General features: G+C 48.2%; 1 protein-coding gene across 14 annotated transcripts in view; it reads left to right on the forward strand.

Annotated features, from left to right (window-relative positions):
• Positions 1 to 17302, forward strand: part of PDE4DIP (phosphodiesterase 4D interacting protein) — a 108446-nt gene extending 91144 nt beyond the window's left edge. For 7 of the 14 annotated variants that reach the window (XM_083446463.1, XM_083446462.1, XM_083446465.1 and 4 more), the window contains 11 exons: positions 1044 to 1178; positions 2730 to 2918; positions 4145 to 4435; positions 5222 to 5353; positions 6136 to 6313; positions 6945 to 7069; positions 8686 to 8861; positions 9802 to 9933; positions 14317 to 14434; positions 15330 to 15376; positions 16301 to 17302. In XM_083446463.1, the coding sequence (XP_083302589.1) occupies positions 1044 to 1178; positions 2730 to 2918; positions 4145 to 4435; positions 5222 to 5353; positions 6136 to 6313; positions 6945 to 7069; positions 8686 to 8861; positions 9802 to 9933; positions 14317 to 14434; positions 15330 to 15376; positions 16301 to 16348 (1571 nt within the window). In that variant the 3' untranslated portion in view covers positions 16349 to 17302. The remainder of the gene's footprint in view (positions 1 to 1043; positions 1179 to 2729; positions 2919 to 4144; positions 4436 to 5221; positions 5354 to 6135; positions 6314 to 6944; positions 7070 to 8685; positions 8862 to 9801; positions 9934 to 14316; positions 14435 to 15329; positions 15377 to 16300) is intronic. The other 7 variants (XM_083446460.1, XM_083446459.1, XM_083446461.1 and 4 more) reach the window with 2 other exon arrangements.
• The last annotated feature ends 3921 nt before the right edge of the window (positions 17303 to 21223 follow it).

Consider the following 21223-nt stretch of genomic DNA (forward strand, 5'->3'; position numbering starts at 1 on the left):
AGTAGTCCCTTCTCTCCCAAGACAGCCTCTCTAAGGCTCTTGCTCACACTTGGAAAAGCTCCATTGCAGACTTTCTCCACGGGGTGGGAGCTGCTCCTAGGGGGCTTCCATGCACAGATATATGTACAGTCTTGCTAAAAACTTTGCATGGAAAGTCAAAACTAAACCCACAGTGGGGTTCATGTGCCAGAGATTGCAAAAGTTTGCCAAACCATTTGGAATGAAGGGCTTGTGAGAGGTGAACAAGTAGATATCCACACAATGGGATTGCTTGCTTTTATAAAGGAATAACACCCGAATTACAGGCATGGTGGGGTGCAGGATGGAGAGCATTGTAGAAAAGGGCTGAATACATGCCTCCTGTTAGTAATAGGAGAAGAGAAAACATATTCAGAACAAGGCACAAGATTTAGGTTGAACCACAGACAATCCATGTTACATAATGTTAAGTCTGGTGAACATTGTTTTGTTCAGACATTTCCAAGTTCCCAAGGAATTCACAAAACCAAAGAGACACACACACACCGCACGAGTCTAAAAGCAATTTAGATTTGCAAGTGAGATATTCTGAAGGTGTGTATCCACTCCTCCGCCAGTTATTCAGCTGGTGTAAGGTTAGAAGAAGGCTCAGATCACCAAACTACCTGGTCCTCACGGGGCACCCAAGGGCTTGGGAGGTCTGCACCATTGCTGTGTATATGGGAACATGCCTTGGTTGCATTTGAATACCATTTCTGAAGGTGGGAGGCAGATCATACCTGCAGTTCAGATGCTTGCTATACTTTTGATGCAATGGTTGTACGACTGCTTTTATTTTGTCTCTTCTCACTTAATATGAGCCACTTTGAGAGCACCATGTTTTCTTAATGTGTAGGGTATAAATTTAGCCAACAAACAAACAAATTATTATCACTGTCCACATTTCCTCTCACTCTTGTCTCGTCCATTGTCATATGATCAGGGCTCCTTTGCCCCCAGAGTTTAGCCATGATACTCTCCACATGCAAAAGCATTTCCCATCCTCTCTTTGTGGCTTCTTTTAGACTGTTATTCCAGCAAATCTTCTGTGCAACCATCTCCCCCACCTGCTGCAGCCACATCTCCTGCTGCTCCAGCGGAGACCATCCCAAGGAACCTTCTTCTATCTCCTTCGCAAGCCACCCAGCAGCCTTGCAGAGGTATGGTGGACCACATAAAGCAGAGTGGAATGGTGGGCAAATTGTCGGCATGTGTGGACCTTTAGTTATAACTTAATTCATGTTATGAAGATCAACATGCAACATAGACGTGTTAGGAGCAAAGGAGGATACAGTAAAGAATATTCAGGGATCTTTATTGTCAAGGGGCTAAAGCATCTCATTCACCTCCTCCCCTTGGGGCTGCTTATGACCCAGGCGTTTCCAGCTCAAGCCTCAGTGCCTTTAGATGTGTCATAATATTGAAGACAAAATGTAGCCACAACCTTTTCCCTGCATCTTCAACTTGTGGGGGAAACTCCCATGGAAGAGAATGATTTCCAGGTGGCTTGAATTCCTATACTGCTTATTTTTAGAACTTAACCCTTGACATCATCAACAACAGCTTTCCCTCAGCTGGGCTGCCTGCCATCCTGCACCTTTTTTCTGAATCAGTCCTTTGGTGAGGAGGGAGAATATTTCCAGTTTCACCACATCTTTGTAAATGTTTATTTTTCTTCCCAACAAATATTATTTTATAAAGGTATTTCATTGTGGGTGTAGGCCCAGTCAAAATTTCCTGGGAACCAGCAGAGAGCCAATGTCATGACTTCAGAACAGGCACAATATGGCTGCATCTAGGAAAACCGCTCAGAATCCTAATAGCAGAATTCTGCGCAAGTTGCCATTTTCAAACTGTCTTCAAGGGCAGCCCCATGCATAACACATAACATGCAGAGGGTAAAGGTAAAGGACCCCTGACAGTTAAGTCCAGTCACAAATGACTCTGGGGTTGTGGCGCTCATCTCGCTTGACTGGCCAAGGGAGCCAATGTTTGTCCGCAGACAGTTTTTCTGGGTCATGTGGCCAGCATGAGTAAGCCACTTCTAGCGAAACCAGAGCAGCACACAGAAATGCCATTTACCTTCCCGCTGGAGCGGTACCTATTTATCTACTTGCACTTCGTGCTTTCAAACTGCTAGGTTGGCAGGAGCTGGGACCAAGCAACGAGAGCTCACCCCGTTGCAGGGATTCGAACTGCCGACCTTCCAATCGGTAATCAGTGGTTTAGACCACAGCACCATCTGCGTCTCTGACCCAGAGGTTATCAGAGCATAAATAATCACAATCATGCTGTGTCTCTCCTGGAAAGCCCACAGCTGACCAACCAGATGGAGCTGGTAAGAAGGACCCTTAGCCACCAAAGCCACAAGGTCAAGTGGGGATGGATAGATCAGCGTATGTCCATCCTGTACACAAAAACTACTCTGCCTCATCCCATTTATGGACAGATCATTTTAGGGAAAGTTCTAAACTATCCACATAGCTGGGGGGGGGTGGGGAGATGCTCTTTCGTGGAATCAGTCATTCTCGCTGAGCAGACTTCTTGAGCACTCGCTGAAGAGGCGATATTGTGTCCTCCAAGCTGCAGCCAGCATCTTTGGAGAAGAGCCGACTTGGTTCATATGTTTGTCTGTCACCTCGCCCTCTTAACCTTCTCTCTCTCTCTCTCTCTCTCTCTCTCTCTCTCTCTCTCTCTTATTCTGTGCCTAGGGTTCCATCCAGACTCTTTGTCCAAGCCAGCTGGTTTGGTTTCATTTGCCTCCAGGCCCTGCTCCTTCCTGCCTTTGGGGCCTTCTCCTCCAGCCCCGGCTCCACTCCTTGGCTGCTGCAGGGCGCCAGTTTTCTCCCTGGCTGAGGCACAGCAGGAGCTGCAGATGCTGCAGAATCAGCTGGGAGAAAGTGAGCGCTTGGCCTCCCTCTCCAACCTCTCACATGGCTTGCATGGCTTGGTGAACAACCATATTTGCATGGCCTGACTTCACCTCTTAGAGCAGGGAAACTAACCACCTCCTAGGATAGCAGAGGCCATTGCAGACCAACTTTCGTATGTTCATTCGGGGCTGGTATTTTGAGGGTTCCAGAAAGGCAATGGACACTGACACTGTAGGACGGACTGTGCTTACTGCCGAGAGCAGGGTTGAGGGGGAAATTAGATTCAGTTTGCATTTAAAGGTGAAGCCACTGAATTCACACTTCTCAAACAATATGAGAACCAAATACAGTCATCCTTCAACATCTTTGCTTCCCTCAGCCAACCTTTATTTCTGGGCCACAGTGAGGAACAGAGATGCCACATCATCACACAATAGATCCCCAGTTAGGATCTTCTCCCTCTGTGTGTATTTTAAATTAATCTTTAATCTCAGAGGATCCAGATCAGACCGGGAATTTTAACAGATAATCCTCCCCACCCCACTCCCCGCACCATATTCCAAATTAGAACAATTTCTCCCCATCCCTCCCCAGCTTCTGGAAGGATTTTAATCAGGAGAACGTTGAGGAGAAAGGGGTCGGCCCCCTTCCCTGATCCCCAGTGTGAGTTGAGCACCCATAGCTCCCTCCCTTTCTATCTCTCTCTGTGTGTATCTATATCTCCCACAGGAGATTCTGATTACAGATCTCCCATGTTACATCTAGGGTGGTTTGAGTTGCCTTGCTTTCTGAGTCTTTCTTATTGTTGGCAACTTGACAGCTGAAAGGACTTGCGGACCATATCAAGAAACAATGTGTTGTTGTTATTTATTACACTTACTAGCTGTCATGTTGTTTTATTTCACTCTGCATTGCATCTGCTTTTCTTTGCCCTTAAACACTGTCGTAGCCTAGAAAACCCAGACTGGTTTCATAGACAGCAGGATTTTTCCTAAATACTAACAAATCTTCCACCAGCAAGAAGCAGGTGCCTAATTTCTCTCTCTAGAATTGCACCCAATATAGAGTTGTGTTCTGGTTTTCAGATGCCAAATACCTGGACATGTGCTGTAGGGAGAAAGTGGGGAAGTTGGCTGAATGGAGTAGACAGCAGCAGCAGTCCCCACTCCCATGGAAAGCTTGCAGTGTCACATAAAAGTGAGCATGGTGTCCTGCCCTCCTCTTTCTGACTTTCTGCTGTCCCCTCTGCCTAGGTGTGCAGCTGCCAGCTCTACCTCCTGTGAAGTCAGGGTCACCGGCTGGCTGCCTTTCCATGGGCTTCCCTGCTGTCTCTTCCAAGCCCTGCCTCCAGGCCTGCCCTCATGTGGACCAGTTGCTTCCCATGCAAAACTCTGCTGAATGGAACAGGAAATCTGAGGGGTGGGTGGGGGAGAGCAACCCCCCCTGTTGTATGCACCTGAACTTCAGAGAGCCACAGGAGAGATGTGTCTCTGGAATCCTGCCATCATGTTCTTTAGCAACACTTTCTAGCCAGAAGCTCTCAGGTAAACCCTGCGGTCCTGTCCTCTTCATTGCATGAGTCATGAAAACCATCCTTACCAGCCTTCTTTGATTGCATGGTTCCAGTGTAAGAAACCACTGAGTATTCCTTGGATCATGAGTGACATCCTGCTCTGGATCAATGGGCATTTCCGGGCCTAGGTCTGGTGAGATTCACCAGCATCTCTTACTATTACTGGTATTACGCAGGTGGCGCTGTGGTCTAAACCACTGAGGCTCTTGGGCTTGCAAATCAGAAGGTCAGTGGTTCGAATCCCCATGACAGGGTGAGCTCCTGTTGCTCTGTCCCAGCTCCTGCCAACCTAGCAATTCAAAAGCATACCAGTGCAAGCAGATAAATAGGTACTGCTGCGGCAGGAAGGTAAACAGCATTTCTGTGCACTCGCTGGCTTCTGTCATGGTGTCCCATTGTGATGGAAGCGGTTTAGTCATGCTGGCCACATGACCCAGAAAGCTGTCTGTGGACAAACACCGGCTCCCTTGGCCTGAAAGCGAGATGAGCGCTGCACCCCATAGTCACCTTTGCCTGGACTTAACCATCCAGGGGTCATTTACCTTTTACCTTTGCCTTAATATTGCTCTTGTAGAACAGGATGTGTGGTTCCACCTTTTCACGCCAGGTTATAAATTTGAGGATGGTAGTAGCTTGCACAGGTCAGGTCTCCTTCCTATGCCAGGAAATTCCCAGAACTTCAGAATTACTTTAGGCACATCCTACCTTGGCTCTCATCTCTCTTGCATCTGTGCCCTTCCTTGCTGCTTGAGCACAGCTGGTGGTCTGCTGGAGGAACACCTTTCTGAGATCCAGATTCTCCGCCAGCGCCTAGAAGAGTCCATCTCTGCCAATGATCACCTGCGGGAGCAACTGGAAAAACGCCTGTCCCTGGTGCCAAAAAGTCATGGTAAGAGGAAAGGCATCCTCACCCTCTCCTCAGGGAGAGATCTGCCACAGATGGCACTCAACCCCAAAGTGCTCTGTTGGTGTCTAGATATCACACCCGTCACACACCCCCTCAGCTGGGATCCAGAGGAAGCAATAAAATTGACTGAAGGCATTATACAGGAAGACTTTAATTTAGAAGGGACCTTTACTGAATGGGACCATGAGTGACTAGACATTACAGAATAATCTTGGAAATGCAGAAGAGTGTTATTGGGTAAAATAGCAGTATGTTAAAGTTCTGTTTAATTCCGCTCCAAGTGGAAAAGCTCTAAGGGGCTCTCTGTATATTTCATACTTTCAGATCGTACTCAAGTACAAAATGCTCGTACGAAATGCCCCTCACTTTTCCTTCCTTGCATCCAGCCATTCAGAGTGCCAGGGATCTCTCCCTCCCCTGTCTTCTGGTGTACCTGGATGACGAATGGAAAGAACTGAAGTCCAGCTTGCCTCCCAGAAAGCAGACCCTTCAAAGTCATTTCCCTTTCTGCCAGTCTGTGTGCCATATGGGGAGGGAGAAGCTCTGAGGCTGGCAGGAGATGGAGGTCAAAGCTCAGCTTGGACAGCTGGCCTTTCCATGTCAAGGCCAACCTCCCTTCTACAGCAGCTGGAGATTCTGATGGTCACATGTGAAAAGGCACTAACATTTTTATTTTAATCAAAGAAATAATGGCAGTGTAGTTGCATTCTCTTTGAGGACTCTTTAGTGAGATAAAAGCACCCCCGACTCTCTCCCATCCCCAGAGCTGGAGCAGCTGCAGGAAGCTCTGCTGGCATCCCACTCAAAACTGCATGACGGCGAGATGGAGCTGCACCAGCAGCGAGCTGAGCAGCAGCGGCTACAGGAAGAAATCCGAGGCAAGCAGCAAGACTTTGTGCACCTCCAGGAGGAGTTTCTGGCTCTGCAGAAGAACAATTCCAGGTAGGCCAAACAGAATGGCAGAAGCCAAGGAGATGGAGCATCTCCTTGCCCTCAAAGTCTTATGGAGATGGGAGCTGTCGGGTGTGGAGGCTGGATGACTAGGAATTGGGGTGGAGGGACGGGCTTTCTCGGAGGCGACCTCAGAGCCATTCACAAGGATCCCTACAACGGCAGGCATCTCCACAGCAAAGACTAACAGGTTTAGTGTGGCGTAGGCTGTCCTGGACTGCAATCCATTTCATCTGAACATTTCATCACTCCAGTCCACAAAAGTTTATGGCCAGAATAAATTAGTTTTTAACTTGGTGAAATCTGCTTCATTAGTTTTACTGTAAGATTAATAAGACTAGCCTTCCAGAAAGCATCAGACGTTGTTTGAAAAATAAAACCCCAAAACACTACAGTTGGAGGAAGGAAAGAACTTTTGCAGGAAGAGAACCCAAAAGGAGGGTGAATGGGCTTTGATCCCCCCCAAGTTGGGAAAGGGAAGAAGAAGAAGAAGGAACTCTGATGAAGCTGCCTTTAGGCTTTCTGCTTCTGCTTGTCCCTTCAGGATGGGCCTTGCAGAGGCATCTGACTTCCCAGCCAGAGATGGCAAACTTCCATTCATTTCTTGGGGTTCTCTTTGCAGGCTTCAACATAGAGTGGCTCTGCTTCAGCAGCAGTGCGAGCAAAACCAGCTGCACTTCCAGACCTTGCAGGCTGAATTACAGGTCTATAAGTTGCTGTGTGGCCCACAGTTGAAGGTGGCCTCAGGTGGGTACTAAGCTACTTCCTGGGACACCCATGGAATGCTCCTGGGGGTGCTGGCTGGTTGGGCCTGGGCACTGGAGAAGCAGGTGGAGGCCGAGAGGGCAGGACATCGGATGTGCCTCTGGGAAGTCCGGAGTGGAACAGATCTATCCCGGAGCTCCTAGGAAGTCTTCACAGGGGCCATACTTACTTTGTTCACCACCACCACCATTAATACTTGTATACCCCTTAATATGCAGAATCTGTAAGCATTTTACATAAAACGCTGTGAGATAATTAAAAAAGAATGCATATGTAACATTTAAGCAAAAAGTACAAATATATCTGTAAAAACAGAAGCTATCAACAAAACATTCAGTTCAACATCATTAAGTAATGAAAAAGAACAACATGATGAATCTCATGAGCCCAGGAATGCCTGCTGAATGGGGGGGGGGGGGTGTTAAAGCTGGCTGCTGCTTCTGCCTCACATTCTGCAGTACATGGAAGACCCTTTGACCGCTGGTCAGGTGGGTGAGGGTGGAGGAGAGTCCAGCAACAGCAGGAGAGCCACAGGTTCCCCATCCTTGGTTTATCTTTTAGATAAACTCAGCAACAGTTATTGGGGGCTCTCAGAGAAGGCATGTCATTCTCTTCCACTTTATTATTTTATTAGTGTTGTTTGGTACTAATTTTTTTGCTTGTATCTGTAAAAACATAATAATGAACTAGCAATTCCCTTCACTCCTAGATGCTGACAGAATGCTGGCTTGAGTAATTTGCCTTATGACTCTTGTATCATTCCTCTTCCTCCTCAAGATTCGTGTGACTCTTTGATCCTGTTCCCATCATGACCAGACTGAAATTAATTAAGCATGTATTTATTCCCTAATCTTTTGGGAAGTTGCAATACATTATGAACAGTATTGCTTGATGGGTTGTGCAGTATCAGAGCAGGTATTGGATGAGAATATTGTGTAATATTGGGTGAGAAGTCTAGCATAGTCAGAAGATTACAATAATAATGATCATACAGTATTGCAACTTCCCAAAAGATTAGGAAATGGACATAAAAGGGTGACTTTTCAAAAGATTAGCTGCAGACCAATGGAACCTGTAGATAAATATGCTAGATAAATCAACTAAGTCTTTCCTCATATACCTTTTGAGTTGGCAACTCAAAAGCTGACAACTAATATACCTAAACAGAGCAGCCGACACCATCGGTGGATTATTTTAGGGTGGATGTCTTCCTTGATCCTCCCTGGAATTTTCACTAAACCTAATTCTCTCCACACATGCAAGGAAAGTCACACCTGACCTGTGTGGATGCAGGTCAAGGCAATAGCCAGAAATTGCAGATCTTGATATTTCACCCAACTCTCACCAAGTTTTAGCAAGATCTCATGCGATCTTGCCAGAAGTCGGCGCTGCTTCTCCACTGGTGGTGGTGGGTGGGGCAGTATGACCACGAGGGCAACAGCTCTTGGGCTTTTGCTACCTGAAGTGGCTGCCTCCCCCCACCTCATCGGTGAGCCAGTCCTGCATCTGGTTGTAGCTGAAGAGAGCAAAGCCTGTGTGATCTGAACTCCAAAGAGGTGGTGACCCAATTAGGTTCCAGTCTGGTGCTTTGCTTTCAGGGACACAGAAGCAGGAGAAGCCAGTGCTGTTAAACGATATCAGCAGCCAGGGGTCCCATGTGATCAGCCACCTCAAGGACTACAGCACCCTTAAGAAACAGATTCTGGAAGGCAAGACTCTGATCCACAAAATGGCCTCTCTCCTGCATCCTGGCCAAGAACTACAGCAATCCAAGGTAAAGTGGGAAGATGCAGAAAATATACACTCCTCCGGAGCCACGTGGTCTTTCTCAGCCACACCATCACGAGACTGCGAGGCCCAGGAATGGACACAGGTCGTTGGGACTGCAACAGTTATCACAGGGTTTCTTTTCAGCCCACCTGGGCCATGGGGAGAAGAAAGGCTGCTCCCTCATGTTAGGACAGAGGTGCTCCTGGGAGGACTTACTGAGACAGCTTGAGGACCACCAAATGCATACTCTCCAGAATTACAGTCCCAGAATTAAAAAACCACCTGATTTGATCCCAGAATATCCCTATTTTGCCCGCCAGTGCTGTTGCCCCCACGCTCAGCGAGGAGGGTGAGCTGGTTCTTGTCCCGAGTGGCGGTTGCCTCTTCATGGCCTTTCAATGGCTGCCACTGCTGGCCTCCTCCCTTGGGCAGCTTGTAGTGGCTGCTGAAGGGCAGCCAAGGAGGAGGAGAGGCTTTGGCTGCTGAGGCCCAGCTCCCCATGATGCTCCCAGGGGCAGGGAGAGGGCAGGAAGAAAGTGGGAGCAGAGCACAAGGAGTCTTGATTTTGATTTTTTAATGCTTTATGTGTCTGTGTCTGCTGCTTTCTAAAATTTATTGATTGGCGTGTGCTTTTCTTTTTGTAAGTCTACCAATAAAATAAAATCTGGATTGAGGGGTTTTCTCAGGATGGGGGGGGGGGGCATGCCCCGTTGGGGGGGTGATGGTGGCCCTCACCATTCTTCTGACATGAAATGCTCTGCAGGGCGGGGGATGCAAAAAATGGGGGCGGGTCAAGGAGGGCCAGTTGTCAGGCCGTGCGAAATATCCCCTATTTTCGTCTGAGGAATGTTTGAGAGTATGCAAAAGTTAAACAGGGGCGTCAAAGTGGCTGAGGTTGTGCAAGAGACTCTCTTGATAAAAGTTTCTTCTCTCTGCTGCTGTAGATCTTCTGCCAAGAAAGGATCAGGCAATTGCTTGCCAACATGAGTTCATTGCACCAGATCCTGGAGAAGTCCGCTTCGCTCCTGGCAACGTTCTGGAGAGCAAGCCTTCCCGGCCCTCACATCTCTGCGCAAGTATGACAGGCAGCAGGGAGACGCTTCCTCTTCCCGTGCAAAGCATCCTCCTCCTTTCCTTAGGAGCAAAATTTCTTGAATGCCATGTGGCAGAAGTCTTCCTTGTGCGCTGTCTGCCTCATGCAGCCGGGTGTTTTGTTTTGCATGTGGGTGTGTTGGAAAGGGGACGATGGAGACATAAGAAAGGGCGGTGTACAGTGGTGCCTCGCAAGACGAAAAGAATCCGTTCCGGGAGTCTTTTCATCTTGCGAAGCAAGCCCAATGACTTAGTAGCGCTATTAGCGCTATTGGCTAAAAAAGGGCTAAAAACGGCTTTTTTAGGGGGGGGATTAGCGGTTTTGCTGCTAAAATGCTTTTAGCAGCTTAGCGATTCAGAATAAGGGGTTTTGGAGCCAAAAAAAAAATTCGATTTTTTTCGTCATTTTTCGTCTTGCGAAGCAAGCCCATAGGGAAATTCGTTTTGCGAAGCGCCTCTGCAGACGGAAAACCCTTTCGTCTTGCGGGTTTTCCGTCTTGCGGGGCACCACTGTATTCTATGTGGTGCAGAGAGAGAGAGAGAGAGGGAGAGAGAGAGAGAGACTGCTCATAGGAAGTGGCATCTCAAGTAGTTTTGTGTCATGCTGCAGGCATTCCTAACTTAGTCTCTTCGGGCTGATTTATATGTACAACAGAATGAGTGCTAGAATGGACTAGACTATTCAATTCGGCAAAGAAAATTGCGTTTATATACCACTGTATCATAAAAATATATCACAGAGGTTTGTTTACAAGAATATAAAAACATAAAACCAGACAATAAAATAATAGAATGTTAAAAGCAAGTTAAAAGCAAAAAATAACATAAAAAATTAAGCAAACATCATCAGACCATTTGGGGAAAGTAATCTAAATTGCCTGCATAGACCTAATGAAACAGAAATAGTTTCAGCAGGCATTTAAAGGTTGGCACAGGAGATGCCTGCTGAATCTCTATTGAATCATAGAATCATAGAGTTGGAAGAGACCACAAGGCCCATCGAGTCCAACCCCCTGCCAAGCAGGAAACACCATCAGAGCACTCCTGACATATGGTTGTCAAGCCTCTGCTTAAAGACCTCCAAAGAAGGAGACTCCACCACACTCCTTGGCAGCAAATTCCACTGTCGAACAGCTCTTACTGTCAGCAAGTTCTTCCTAATGTTTAGGTGGAATCTTCTTTCTTGTAGTTTGGATCCATTGCTCCGTGTCCGCTTCTCTGGAGCAGCAGAAAACAACCTTTCTCCCTCCTCTATGTGACATCCTTTTATATATTTGAACATGGCTATCATATCACCCCTTAACCTCCTCTTCTCCAGGCTAAACATGCCCAGCTCCCTTAGCCGTTCCTCATAAGGCATCATTTCCAGGCCTTTGACCATTTTGGTTGCCCTCCTCTGGACACGTTCCAGTTTGTCAGTGTCCTTCTTGAACTGTGGTGCCCAGAACTGGACACAGTACTCCAGGTGAGGTCTGACCAGAGCAGAATACAGTGGCACTATTACTTCCCTTGATCTAGATGCTATACTCCTACTGATGCAGCCCAGAATTGCATTGACTTTTTTAGCTGCCGCGTCACACTGTTGGCTCATGTCAAGTTTGTGGTCAACCAAGACTCCTAGATCCTTTTCACATGTACTGCTCTCAAGCCAGGTGTCACCCATCTTGTATTTGTGCCTCTCATTTTATTTTTTTTTGCCCAAGTGCAATACTTTACATTTCTCCCTGTTAAAATTCATCTTGTTTGTTTTGGCCCAGTTCTCTAATCTGTCAAGGTCTTTTTGAAGTGTGATCCTGTCCTCTGGGGTGTTAGCCACCCCTCCCAGTTTGGTGTCATCTGCAAATTTGATCAGGATGCCCTTGAGTCCATCATCCAAGTCATTGATAAAGATGTTGAATAAGACCGGGCCCAAGACAGAACCCTGTGGCACCCCACTAGTCACTCTTCTCCAGGATGAACCATTGATGAGCACCCTTTGGGTCCAGTCAGTCAGCCAGTTACAAATCCACTGAGTGGTAGCATAGTCAAGACCGCATTTTACCAGCTTCTTTACAAGAATATCATGGGGCACCTTGTCAAATGCCTTGCTGAGATCAAGGTAGGCTACATCCACTGCATTCCCTTCATCTACCAGGCTTGTAATTCTGTCATAAAACGAGATCAGGTTAGTCTGACATGACTTATTTGTCAGAAATCCATGCTGACTATTGGTGATCACAGCATTCCTTTCTAGGTGCTCACAGACTGTTTGCTTAATGATCTGCTCCAGAATCTTCCCTGGTATTGATGTCAGACTGACTGAGCGGTAATTATTTGGGTCCTCTCTTTTCCCCTTTTTGAAAATAGGGACAACATTTGCCCTCCTCCAGTCTGCCGGGACTTCGCCTGTTCTCCAGGAATTCTCAAAGATGACTGCCAGTGGTTCTGAGATCACATCTGCCAGTTCTTTTAATACTCTTGGATGCAGTTCATCTGGCCCTGGAGACTTGAATACATCTAAACTAGCCAAGTATTCTTGTACTATCTCCTTAGTTATTCTGGGCTGTGTTTCCTCTGCTGAATCATTTGCTCCAAATTCTTCAGGTCGGGCATTGTTTTCTTTATCGGAGAAGACTGAGGCAAAGAAGGCATTGAGGAGTTCAGCCCTTTCTGTGTTCCCTGTTTGCATTTCACCATCTTCTCCTCTGAGTGACCCCACTGTTTCTTTGTTCTTCCTTTTGCTACGAACATACCCATAAAAGCCTTTTTTGTTGCTTTTAACCTCTCTAGCAAGCCTGAGTTCATTCTGTGCTTTAGCTTTTCTGACTTTGTGTCTACACGTGCTGGCTATTTGTTTGAATTCCTCTTTGGTGGTTTCCCCCCTTTTCCATTTTTTGTGCACATCCTTTTTTAATCTTAACTCAGATTAAAAGTTCTTTAGATAGCCACCCTGGCTTCTTTAGGCACCTTCCATGTTTCCGTCTCCTTGGTATTGCCTGAAGTTGTGCTTTTACTATCTCCCTCTTAACAAACTCCCAGCCATCATGAACTCCCTTTCCTTTTAGTATTACTGTCCATGGGATCTCACCCAGCACTTCCCTAAGTTTTACGAAGTCAGTCGACTTCTTAAAGTCAAGAAATTGAGCCCTAGTATGCTTGGCTGCTCCTTTCCGCTGTATAGTAAACTTCAGAAGAGCATGATCACTTGCGCCTAATGATCCTTCCACTTCTACCCCACTAACCAGGTCATCGACATTGGTTAGGACCAGATCTAAAATGGCTGTTCCTCTTGTTGCTTCTCCCACTTTCTGGACAATGAAGTTGTCTGCAAGGCCAGTGAGGAATCTGTTTGACCTTATGCTCTTGGCTGAGTTTGACATCCAACAAATATCCGGGTAATTGAAGTCCTCCATTACTACTATCTCCCTTCCTTTTGCATGCTTGGCCATCTGTTCCAGGAAGGCATCATCTATGTCCTCCGTTTGGCTTGGGGATCTATAGTAAACTCCCACAATGAGGTCACTGTTATTCTTCTCTCCCTTAATTTTGACCCAAATGCTCTCACTTTGGCTTTGACGTTCTAAATCTTGGATCTCTTCACAGGTATACACATCCCTGACATATAACGCCACTCCTCCTCCTTTCTTGTCTGGTCTGTTTCTCTGAAATAGATTGTATCCCTCCATTATTACATTCCAGTCGTGGGACTTATCCCACCAGGTTTCAGTGATGCCTATTATGTCATATTTAGTTTGCTGTACCAAGAGCTCAAGCTCATCTTGCTTATTTCCCATGCTTTGCGCATTTGGCAGGGAGTTCCTCAGGACTGGGCAGATGATCTTAAAGGCTCAACTTTTCATTGTTTCCAAATGAGCCTCACCAACTCAGGAAATGACAAGAGAGACTCCTGCAGATGATCTCAGTGATCAAGCTGGACTATAAGGGTTCAGGTGTCCCCTGAGGTACGCTGGACCTAAGTTGTTCAGGGCTTTGTAAATCAATACAAGGATATTGAACCTGGCTCGGTAGCAGGTGGGCAGCCAGAGCAGCAGTTTTAACAATGGTGTGACCTGTCCTCAGTCAGAAGCTTCCGCCAACAGTCTGGCTCCCCCATTCTGCCCCAGCTGGAGCTTCCAAACCAGACCCAAGGGCAGCCCCTCAGAGAGCGCATTGCAGTAGTCTGTCTTAGAGGTTACCAACGCATGAACTACAATGCTGTTTTACTTTTGAAAAGTGAAGAATTATAAAATGTCTTTTACTCATATGTTGCTTGAAGAGGTGCAGCACATTCTTTTACCTGCAGGAGTCCATAGCCTCGTTCTGTTTCATGGTTGGACTGCGTCACTCTTGGAGATGCCATAGAAAATAATAACCAGCTTCTTTCTCAGGAGCCATCTTGGAAGGAGGAGATCCAGGAGCTCAGAGCCAGACTAGCTGAGCCAGAGAGTTGCCTGCGGACTGCCGGCCGTGGGAAGGAGAGCATGGAGAGCGTCCTCCTTAGCCACTGTGAGCTGCCTCCCAGCTGTGAGGTGGTTGGTTGGGCAGGGGTGGGTGGCTTGGCTGTGCAGCCCTCAAGGCATTCATCCAGCCTACAGATCCAGAGCGGGCAAGACTTAGGGTCCTCCTGCCCTCTTTGCAGCTGAATCCACAGCAACCAGAAAACAATGCTGGGTCTTGTTTTGGGGCAGGAAGGGAGTGGAGAGGAAGAAAACTACAAGCTTACACTACAAGTTTACATCCTTGTAATTAAAAATAGGAATGGGTGATTGCCCTCCTTTTTGCCTCAGAAGTACTTGGGGGGTTTCAGGAAATGACAATCAAAGACTCAAGAAGTCTGGAGGGCCTTTTCCTCCACGGCCTCCCACATCTGGGTGCTTGGCATGGGGCAGAGGGAGCAGAGGCGCCTGCTCCTGGGCTGTGTGCCGGCCTCAATTCTGTTCCCAGTAATCGGAGCAGAGGTGCTCAGGGAGTGCCTTGACTCAAATGCCTGCCTAGTTCTAATGGTATGTTTGATAAAGTCTTCCCAGCCCCACTGCATAAGCTATTGTTATTACATGTCACAGACATTGTTTTCTTTGACTTGGGGCTGTATCCTAGCAGTGGGCTGGCTACTGTCCTGTGCATTCTCACATGCACACGCATGCAGAGCACATACAGGTGCATGCATCCCCATCAGGGCACTGGGCTCTGCTCCCCACAGCCCTGGGTTCTTTGACTTACAGCACTGCTGCCAAAAGCAGTAAGGCATATTGGGCCTCTGCGTAGCTGGCTGGCCGGCCCCCCACTGCCCTCTACTGCACGAAGGGAAATCTCACAAGTTGCCTGGGCAATGAAGGAAAAGCGATGAAGGGGTCAGGGAGGAAATGTTCAGAGACAAGCCTGATTGTTACTTTGCTTACAGTGACAAGGACATACGATGTGCTGAGGAAAGCAAGGATGAACCTGGAGGTACGTCCAAGCCCACTTACCTGCACAATGATACAGGTGAGCCAGGAGGCCACAGAGGCTAGGAGGCCACTTGGCCTACAAGTCGTGGTGGCGTTGCTGTTGAGCACCACAGGGCTTGCTCCGAAGGCCTTACTCCACTGCTGTCCCTCTTTCTTGTGCAAGGCTACAAACCCTTTCACACTTCTTAACTACCCACACAGGTGTTGGCCCCTGGGTCACAGGGTCACCACCCCCAGGCTCATGTTCTTGAAAAAAGGCATCCCCACAATGGGGAGAGAAACACTCAGACTTTTTCCTACTTTCAAGGGCTTTTTTTCAGTTTACCACCCTCCCTGCCTGCTCTAGGCCAGCAAATTCTCCAAGATAATCATAGCTGGGGAAGCTGGGGAAGAACTGTGAGGAAACAGCAGCTGAGAAAGTCCTAAGACCAGGTTGTCACTCGTGTGCTGCTTCTTTTTCTGCTACTCCAAGGAAGAGGAACGCTGCCTCTTCTCCAGACTGTCGGGGAGCGCCTTTAACCTCCAACCTGCTGCACAAATGCCTTATTGCCTTTCAAATCCAGACTATCACCAGCTTAGAGAGGGAGGAGGTCCTGTTCCGCTCTCCACACCCGCTGAGATAGTGCTGGTCCCTGGCTTTCATGTGGGCTAAGCAGCCTTGTACCCAGAATATAGGGGCCCCCAAGCCAGTTTTGTAGTCAGCAGTGGGTTGTGTTTACTCCCCACCATTTGCTGCCATGGATTTCAATTCAAAGTTGGTGTTGCATAAGATATTGTCCCATGGCACCAGGGTACCACTCCTGCCCTTTAGAGCCCTCAGAGCTCCTTGTCCCCACTGCATGGTAGGGTAGGGTTAAGCAGAAGGATGAGAGGGAGGGAGTTAACCCCGTTCTTAGACCTCTGCTTTGTGCACTATCCTCTCTAGGGGATCTCCCCCCAGCCTCTTCCATCCTGTGACCATGTTCTTGCATGAGTGAAGAAGGAAACCTAGCAGCTCAAGTGCCCAGAAGCAGGCGGAAGAAAACGAAATTCAATTACAGTTCATCACCCAAACCCAGGCATCAGAAAATGACCCTGCCCCAGACCGACAGCTCTTCATGGTCCAGCAAGCCCTGACTTTTAGGATTTGTCCTGGAACCCAACCACTGCCTGACTTGCCAACTCCATCTCCTTCAGGGTGCGGCACCAAGCTGCTCCCGACCACTGCCTGTGTGTGCTCTGGAGTGACTGCTGCTAGGGATCAGGCTGCAATTTGCCTGGAAATGATCCAGCCAAAAGTGCAATACTATGCTAAAAATAGACTACTGCTATAAATGCTGCTGTCTGGGGGAAAAAGGAGTGCTCTAAATGTGGCTTCATCGGAAGCTGCACTCGTCTGACTCTGTGAGGCTGGCTGGCTGAGGCTCAGCCGCTTCTAGCATTCTCCTGTGTATGTTGCTGTAAATCAGGGTGTAGAATGTAAGGCAATGCTTTCCTTGCTCCAGAGAAGTACGGCCTTGAGATATATTATTTGAAAATGTAATTATGCTGAATTACTGGGGAAAGGGGAGAGAGAGCAAGGCTCCCTTAGCCCCGGCAACATTTGACTCTTCAGCTACTCATTTCCATCTTCTGAAGTTACTTCTGAACTCAAAGCCAGCCCCTTCAGCCCATAGGCTGTTTTCTGATGTGTATCTCAAGTCACCTTCTGCAAGACTTCTTGTGACTGTTGCTTACCTGGAACAGGTAACACCAGTTTACATATAATGCACACAACAACTAATTGTGAAAGGATTAAAGAGTCCTTACTATAGTCTGTATGCTGTTAAGAAGGGCTCTAAGGGATGGGGGGGAATGAAAGTTGGCTTTGCTTAAATTTATTGAAAGACATGAACCATGTTTTCTTTGTATTATTTGAATTCCCAATAAAACTTTTTTTAAAAGTGAATGGAGTTTGCCTATGATGGAAATGGACAAGTTGCATCTTTGCTCGCAGTGCGAGATGGGCCTGGGCCAGTCCATGAACCTTTTCTAAAAGGTACCCCTGCCTGTACGGGCCAGTCGTGTCTGACTCTAGGGTTGTGCGCCCATCTCACTTAAGAGGCCGAGGGCCAGCGCTGTCCGGAGACACTTCCGGGTCATGTGGCCAGCGTGACGAAGCTGCTCTGGCGAGCCAGAGCCACACACGGAAACGCCGTTTACCTTCCTGCTATAAGGCAGTACCTATTTATCTACTTGCACTTAGGGGTGCTTTCGAACTGCTAGGTGGGCAGGAGCTGGGACCGAAAGACGGGAGCTCACCCCGCCGCGGGGATTTGAACCGCCGACCTTACGATCGGCAAGTCCTAGGCACTGAGGTTTTACCCACAGCGCCACCCGCGTCCCAAAACCTTTTCTTAGGAGCCGCTAAATTAAAGAGTGACCTCAGTTCTATTTCCTGCAGGAGCTAATGGATTTAACACAGCTCCAGATAGCTACTGAGCTGGATGTCAATTGGGCATCACAGGAGCAGAGCTGTCACAAGACTTGGTGAGGCAGCCGCTGCAGTGGGAGAAGACAGAGGGATGGCTCTAGCCGCTCCGAGTCCCGGCAAAACCGCCTGACGGTTCCACAGCCCTTCTCTCTCCCTGCTGCTTGCCAACACCCTCTTGCACCCAGGATTGCAGCCTTCTTTCCTGATGACTCGGCCACCAGCTCCATGCACTGGGCTGCTGCTACAGGTCTTTTTATGAGTGCAACTGCAGAGTTTTACCTGGCAGCTCTCAGCTGACATTGAGGAGGACTATTACACATGTTCACAACCATTCTTTAGTTCAGGCAGATGCAGATGTTGGGATCCTAACAGCCTTACCCAGTAGAGAGAGAAAATTTCAGATAAAACCTTGGTCACTTATCACTTGGTCCTAGTCAGGTTGCATGGCAGTGGGACAGGAGGGGCGTTTTCTGGTTCACCTCATGCAGCAAAAATGTCTTAAGCAGCCCTGGTGCTTTTGGTCTGGTTTTGCCTCAAAGTGCCTTGGCTACCTGGATGGATGATATCTGCTGGCAGTACAGGAGAAAGGAAATTTCTTGATTTACCTGGACCTCAGGAGCTTTCGATGAGTTTCCTTCTGCATGTGATGTCCAGCAGTGGTGGACCTTGTGGTCAAATTTCAGCAGCATCTTGTGCAATGCCAAAATTCAGCACCTCCTTCCCTTCCATTCACCATCATACTTGTGGCACCCCCTGTGCTTCCAATCACGCTCCCCTAAACATGTCCATGTCCAGACTGGGAGCTGAAAGCACCATAAGGAAGTGGTTCTGTTCATTCTTGGCTAGCTGATACTTGGAGAGGGTGCTGGGAGACTACAGCCTGCCCCCCCCCCCCAACCCATGGTATGAGCTCCTGTGGGGTCTCTCCACTTTAGCACCCACCCACAACTACTTGAGTCATCTCAGAATCTGGAATAATGTATCAGTACAGTGCTGATGACACTCAGTTCCATTTCTTATTTTCATCAGATTCAGGAAAGGTTGTGGAAATGAACAACAACAAATTTCTACCCTGCCCATCTGGGCGGCTTCCAGCAAATGATTAGAAATACATCAAGACATCAGTCATTTAAAACTTCCCTAAACAGGGCTGCCTTCAGTTGTCTTCTAAATGTCACATAGTTGTTTATTTCTTTGACATTTGATGGGAAGGCATTCCACATGGCAAGCGCCACTACTGAGAAGGCCCTCTGCCTGGCTCCCTGTAACTTCGCTTCTCGCAGTGAGGGAGCTGCCAGAAGGCCCTTGGAGCTGGACCTCAGTGTCCAGGCAGAACAATGGGGGGTGGAGACGCTCCTTCAGGTATACTGGGCCGAGGCCCTTTAGGGCTTGAAAGGTCAGCACCATCACTTTGAATTGTGCTTGGAAACGTAATGGGAGACAAAGTAGGTCTTTGTCTCGGTGGCCACCCCCAGTCACCAGTCTAGCTGCCACATAATGGATTAGTTGTAGTTTCCAGGTCACCTTCAAAGGTAGCCCCACGTAGAGCGCATTGCAGTAATCCAAGCGGGAGATAACTAGAGCATGCACCATTCTGGCGAGACAGTCCGCAGGTAGGGAGGATCTCAGCCTGCGTATCAGATGGTGCTGGTAGACAGCTGCCCTGGATACAGAATTGACCTGCGCCTCCATGGACAGCTGTGAGTCCAAAATGACTCTCAGGCTCTGCACCTGCTCCTTCAGGGGCAGTTACCCCATTCAGGACCAATGAGTCCTCCACACCTGACCACCCCATCCCCCAAAAACAGTACTTCTGTCTTGTCAGGATTCAACCTCAATCTGTTAGCCGCCATCCATCCTCCAACCGCCCCCAGGCACTCACACAGGACCTTCACCGCCTTCACTGGTTCCAATTTGAAAGAGAGGTAGAGCTGGGTATCATCCCCAACCCCACTGATGATCTCTCCCAGCAGCTGCATGTAGATATTGAAAAGCATGGGGGAGAGGACAGAACTCTGAGGCACCCAAGTGAGAGCCCAGGGGTCCGAACACTCATCCCCCCCACCACCACTTTCTGAACACGACCCAGGAGGGAGGAGCGGAACCACTGTATAACAGTGCCCCCAGCTTCTCTAGACAGTCTAGAAGGATGTCATGGTTGATGGTATCAAAGGCCGCTGAGAGATCCAGCAGAACTAGGAAACAGCTTTCACCTTTGTCCCCAGCCCGCCGGAGATCATCGACCCGAATGACCAAGGCAGTTTCAGCCCCATGGTGAGACTGGAAGGGATCCAAATGGTCTGCATCCTTCAGACATGCCTGGAGTTGTTCAGCAACCACCAGCTCAATCACCTTACACAGTATGGAAGATTGTGAGACCGGGCAATAGTTGGCCATATTGGCCAGGTCTAAAGATGTTGAAGAATTTAAGGTTTAATGACCGTCTCTTTCAGCAGGTCTGGGAAGGCTCCCTCACAGAGGGAAGCATTCACCACCCCGCAGAGCCCACTGCCCAGCCCTTCCCAGCTCACTTTTACTAGCCAGGATGAGCAAGGGTCAAGGAGATCAGGTGGTTGGTTTCACTCGTCCAAGCAGCCTGGAGCAGCCTGTCCACATCCTCGGAGGTAACAGATTGGAATTGATCCCATGCAACTCGACTAGACAGGACTCTTAGCAGTCTCCCGCCCCTGCCCTGCTCCCACGGTGGAATCCACCTCTTTCCAAATCTGAGAGACTTTATCTGCAAAAAACTTTGCAAAATCGTTGCAGGAGATCTTGGGGTCTTTACCAGGCCCCGATGTCAAAGGTGATTCTGTTAAATTGCGAACCACCTGAAAGAGTCTCCTGCTGCTATTTTCTGCAGATGCCATAGAGGCGGTGAAGAAAGTCTCGACGTTGAGCTCTAATCCGTGTCTGATCTGATTCAGAGTGAGTTTTCTGCCACCGGCGCTCTAGCCGTCCCAAAAATTGTTTCATTGCCCTCAGCTCCTGGGAAAACCACAGGCTGTCCAGGCTTCATGCAATCAGAGAGGGCACTTCAGAGCCAGACAGTCAATAGCACTGGTTCAGCAGGCCACCAGGTAATCAGTTGAAAGGCCATCAAAATGGGATAAAGCATCCACTACCACTCTCTGGAAACCATTTGAATCAATTAAGTGGCGGGGGCAGACCATCCAAATTGGTCCCACCTCCCTGCAGAGGGGAAGCGTCATGGAGAAGTCCAGTTGCACCCGGAAGTGATCTGACCATGGCACTTCTTTTGTTTCACTTTTACTTAATGTCAGATCACCCTTGTTACTAGAGGTGAACACCAGGTCTAAGGCATGTCCACGACTATGAGTTGGACCAAACTCATTCAGGGACAGCCCCATGGAGGCCATGCTTTCCACAAAGTCC

The sequence above is a fragment of the Podarcis tiliguerta genome (genome assembly GCF_965153285.1).
Source record: "Podarcis tiliguerta genome assembly, chromosome: 6".
Taxonomy (NCBI): Eukaryota; Metazoa; Chordata; class Lepidosauria; order Squamata; family Lacertidae; genus Podarcis; species Podarcis tiliguerta.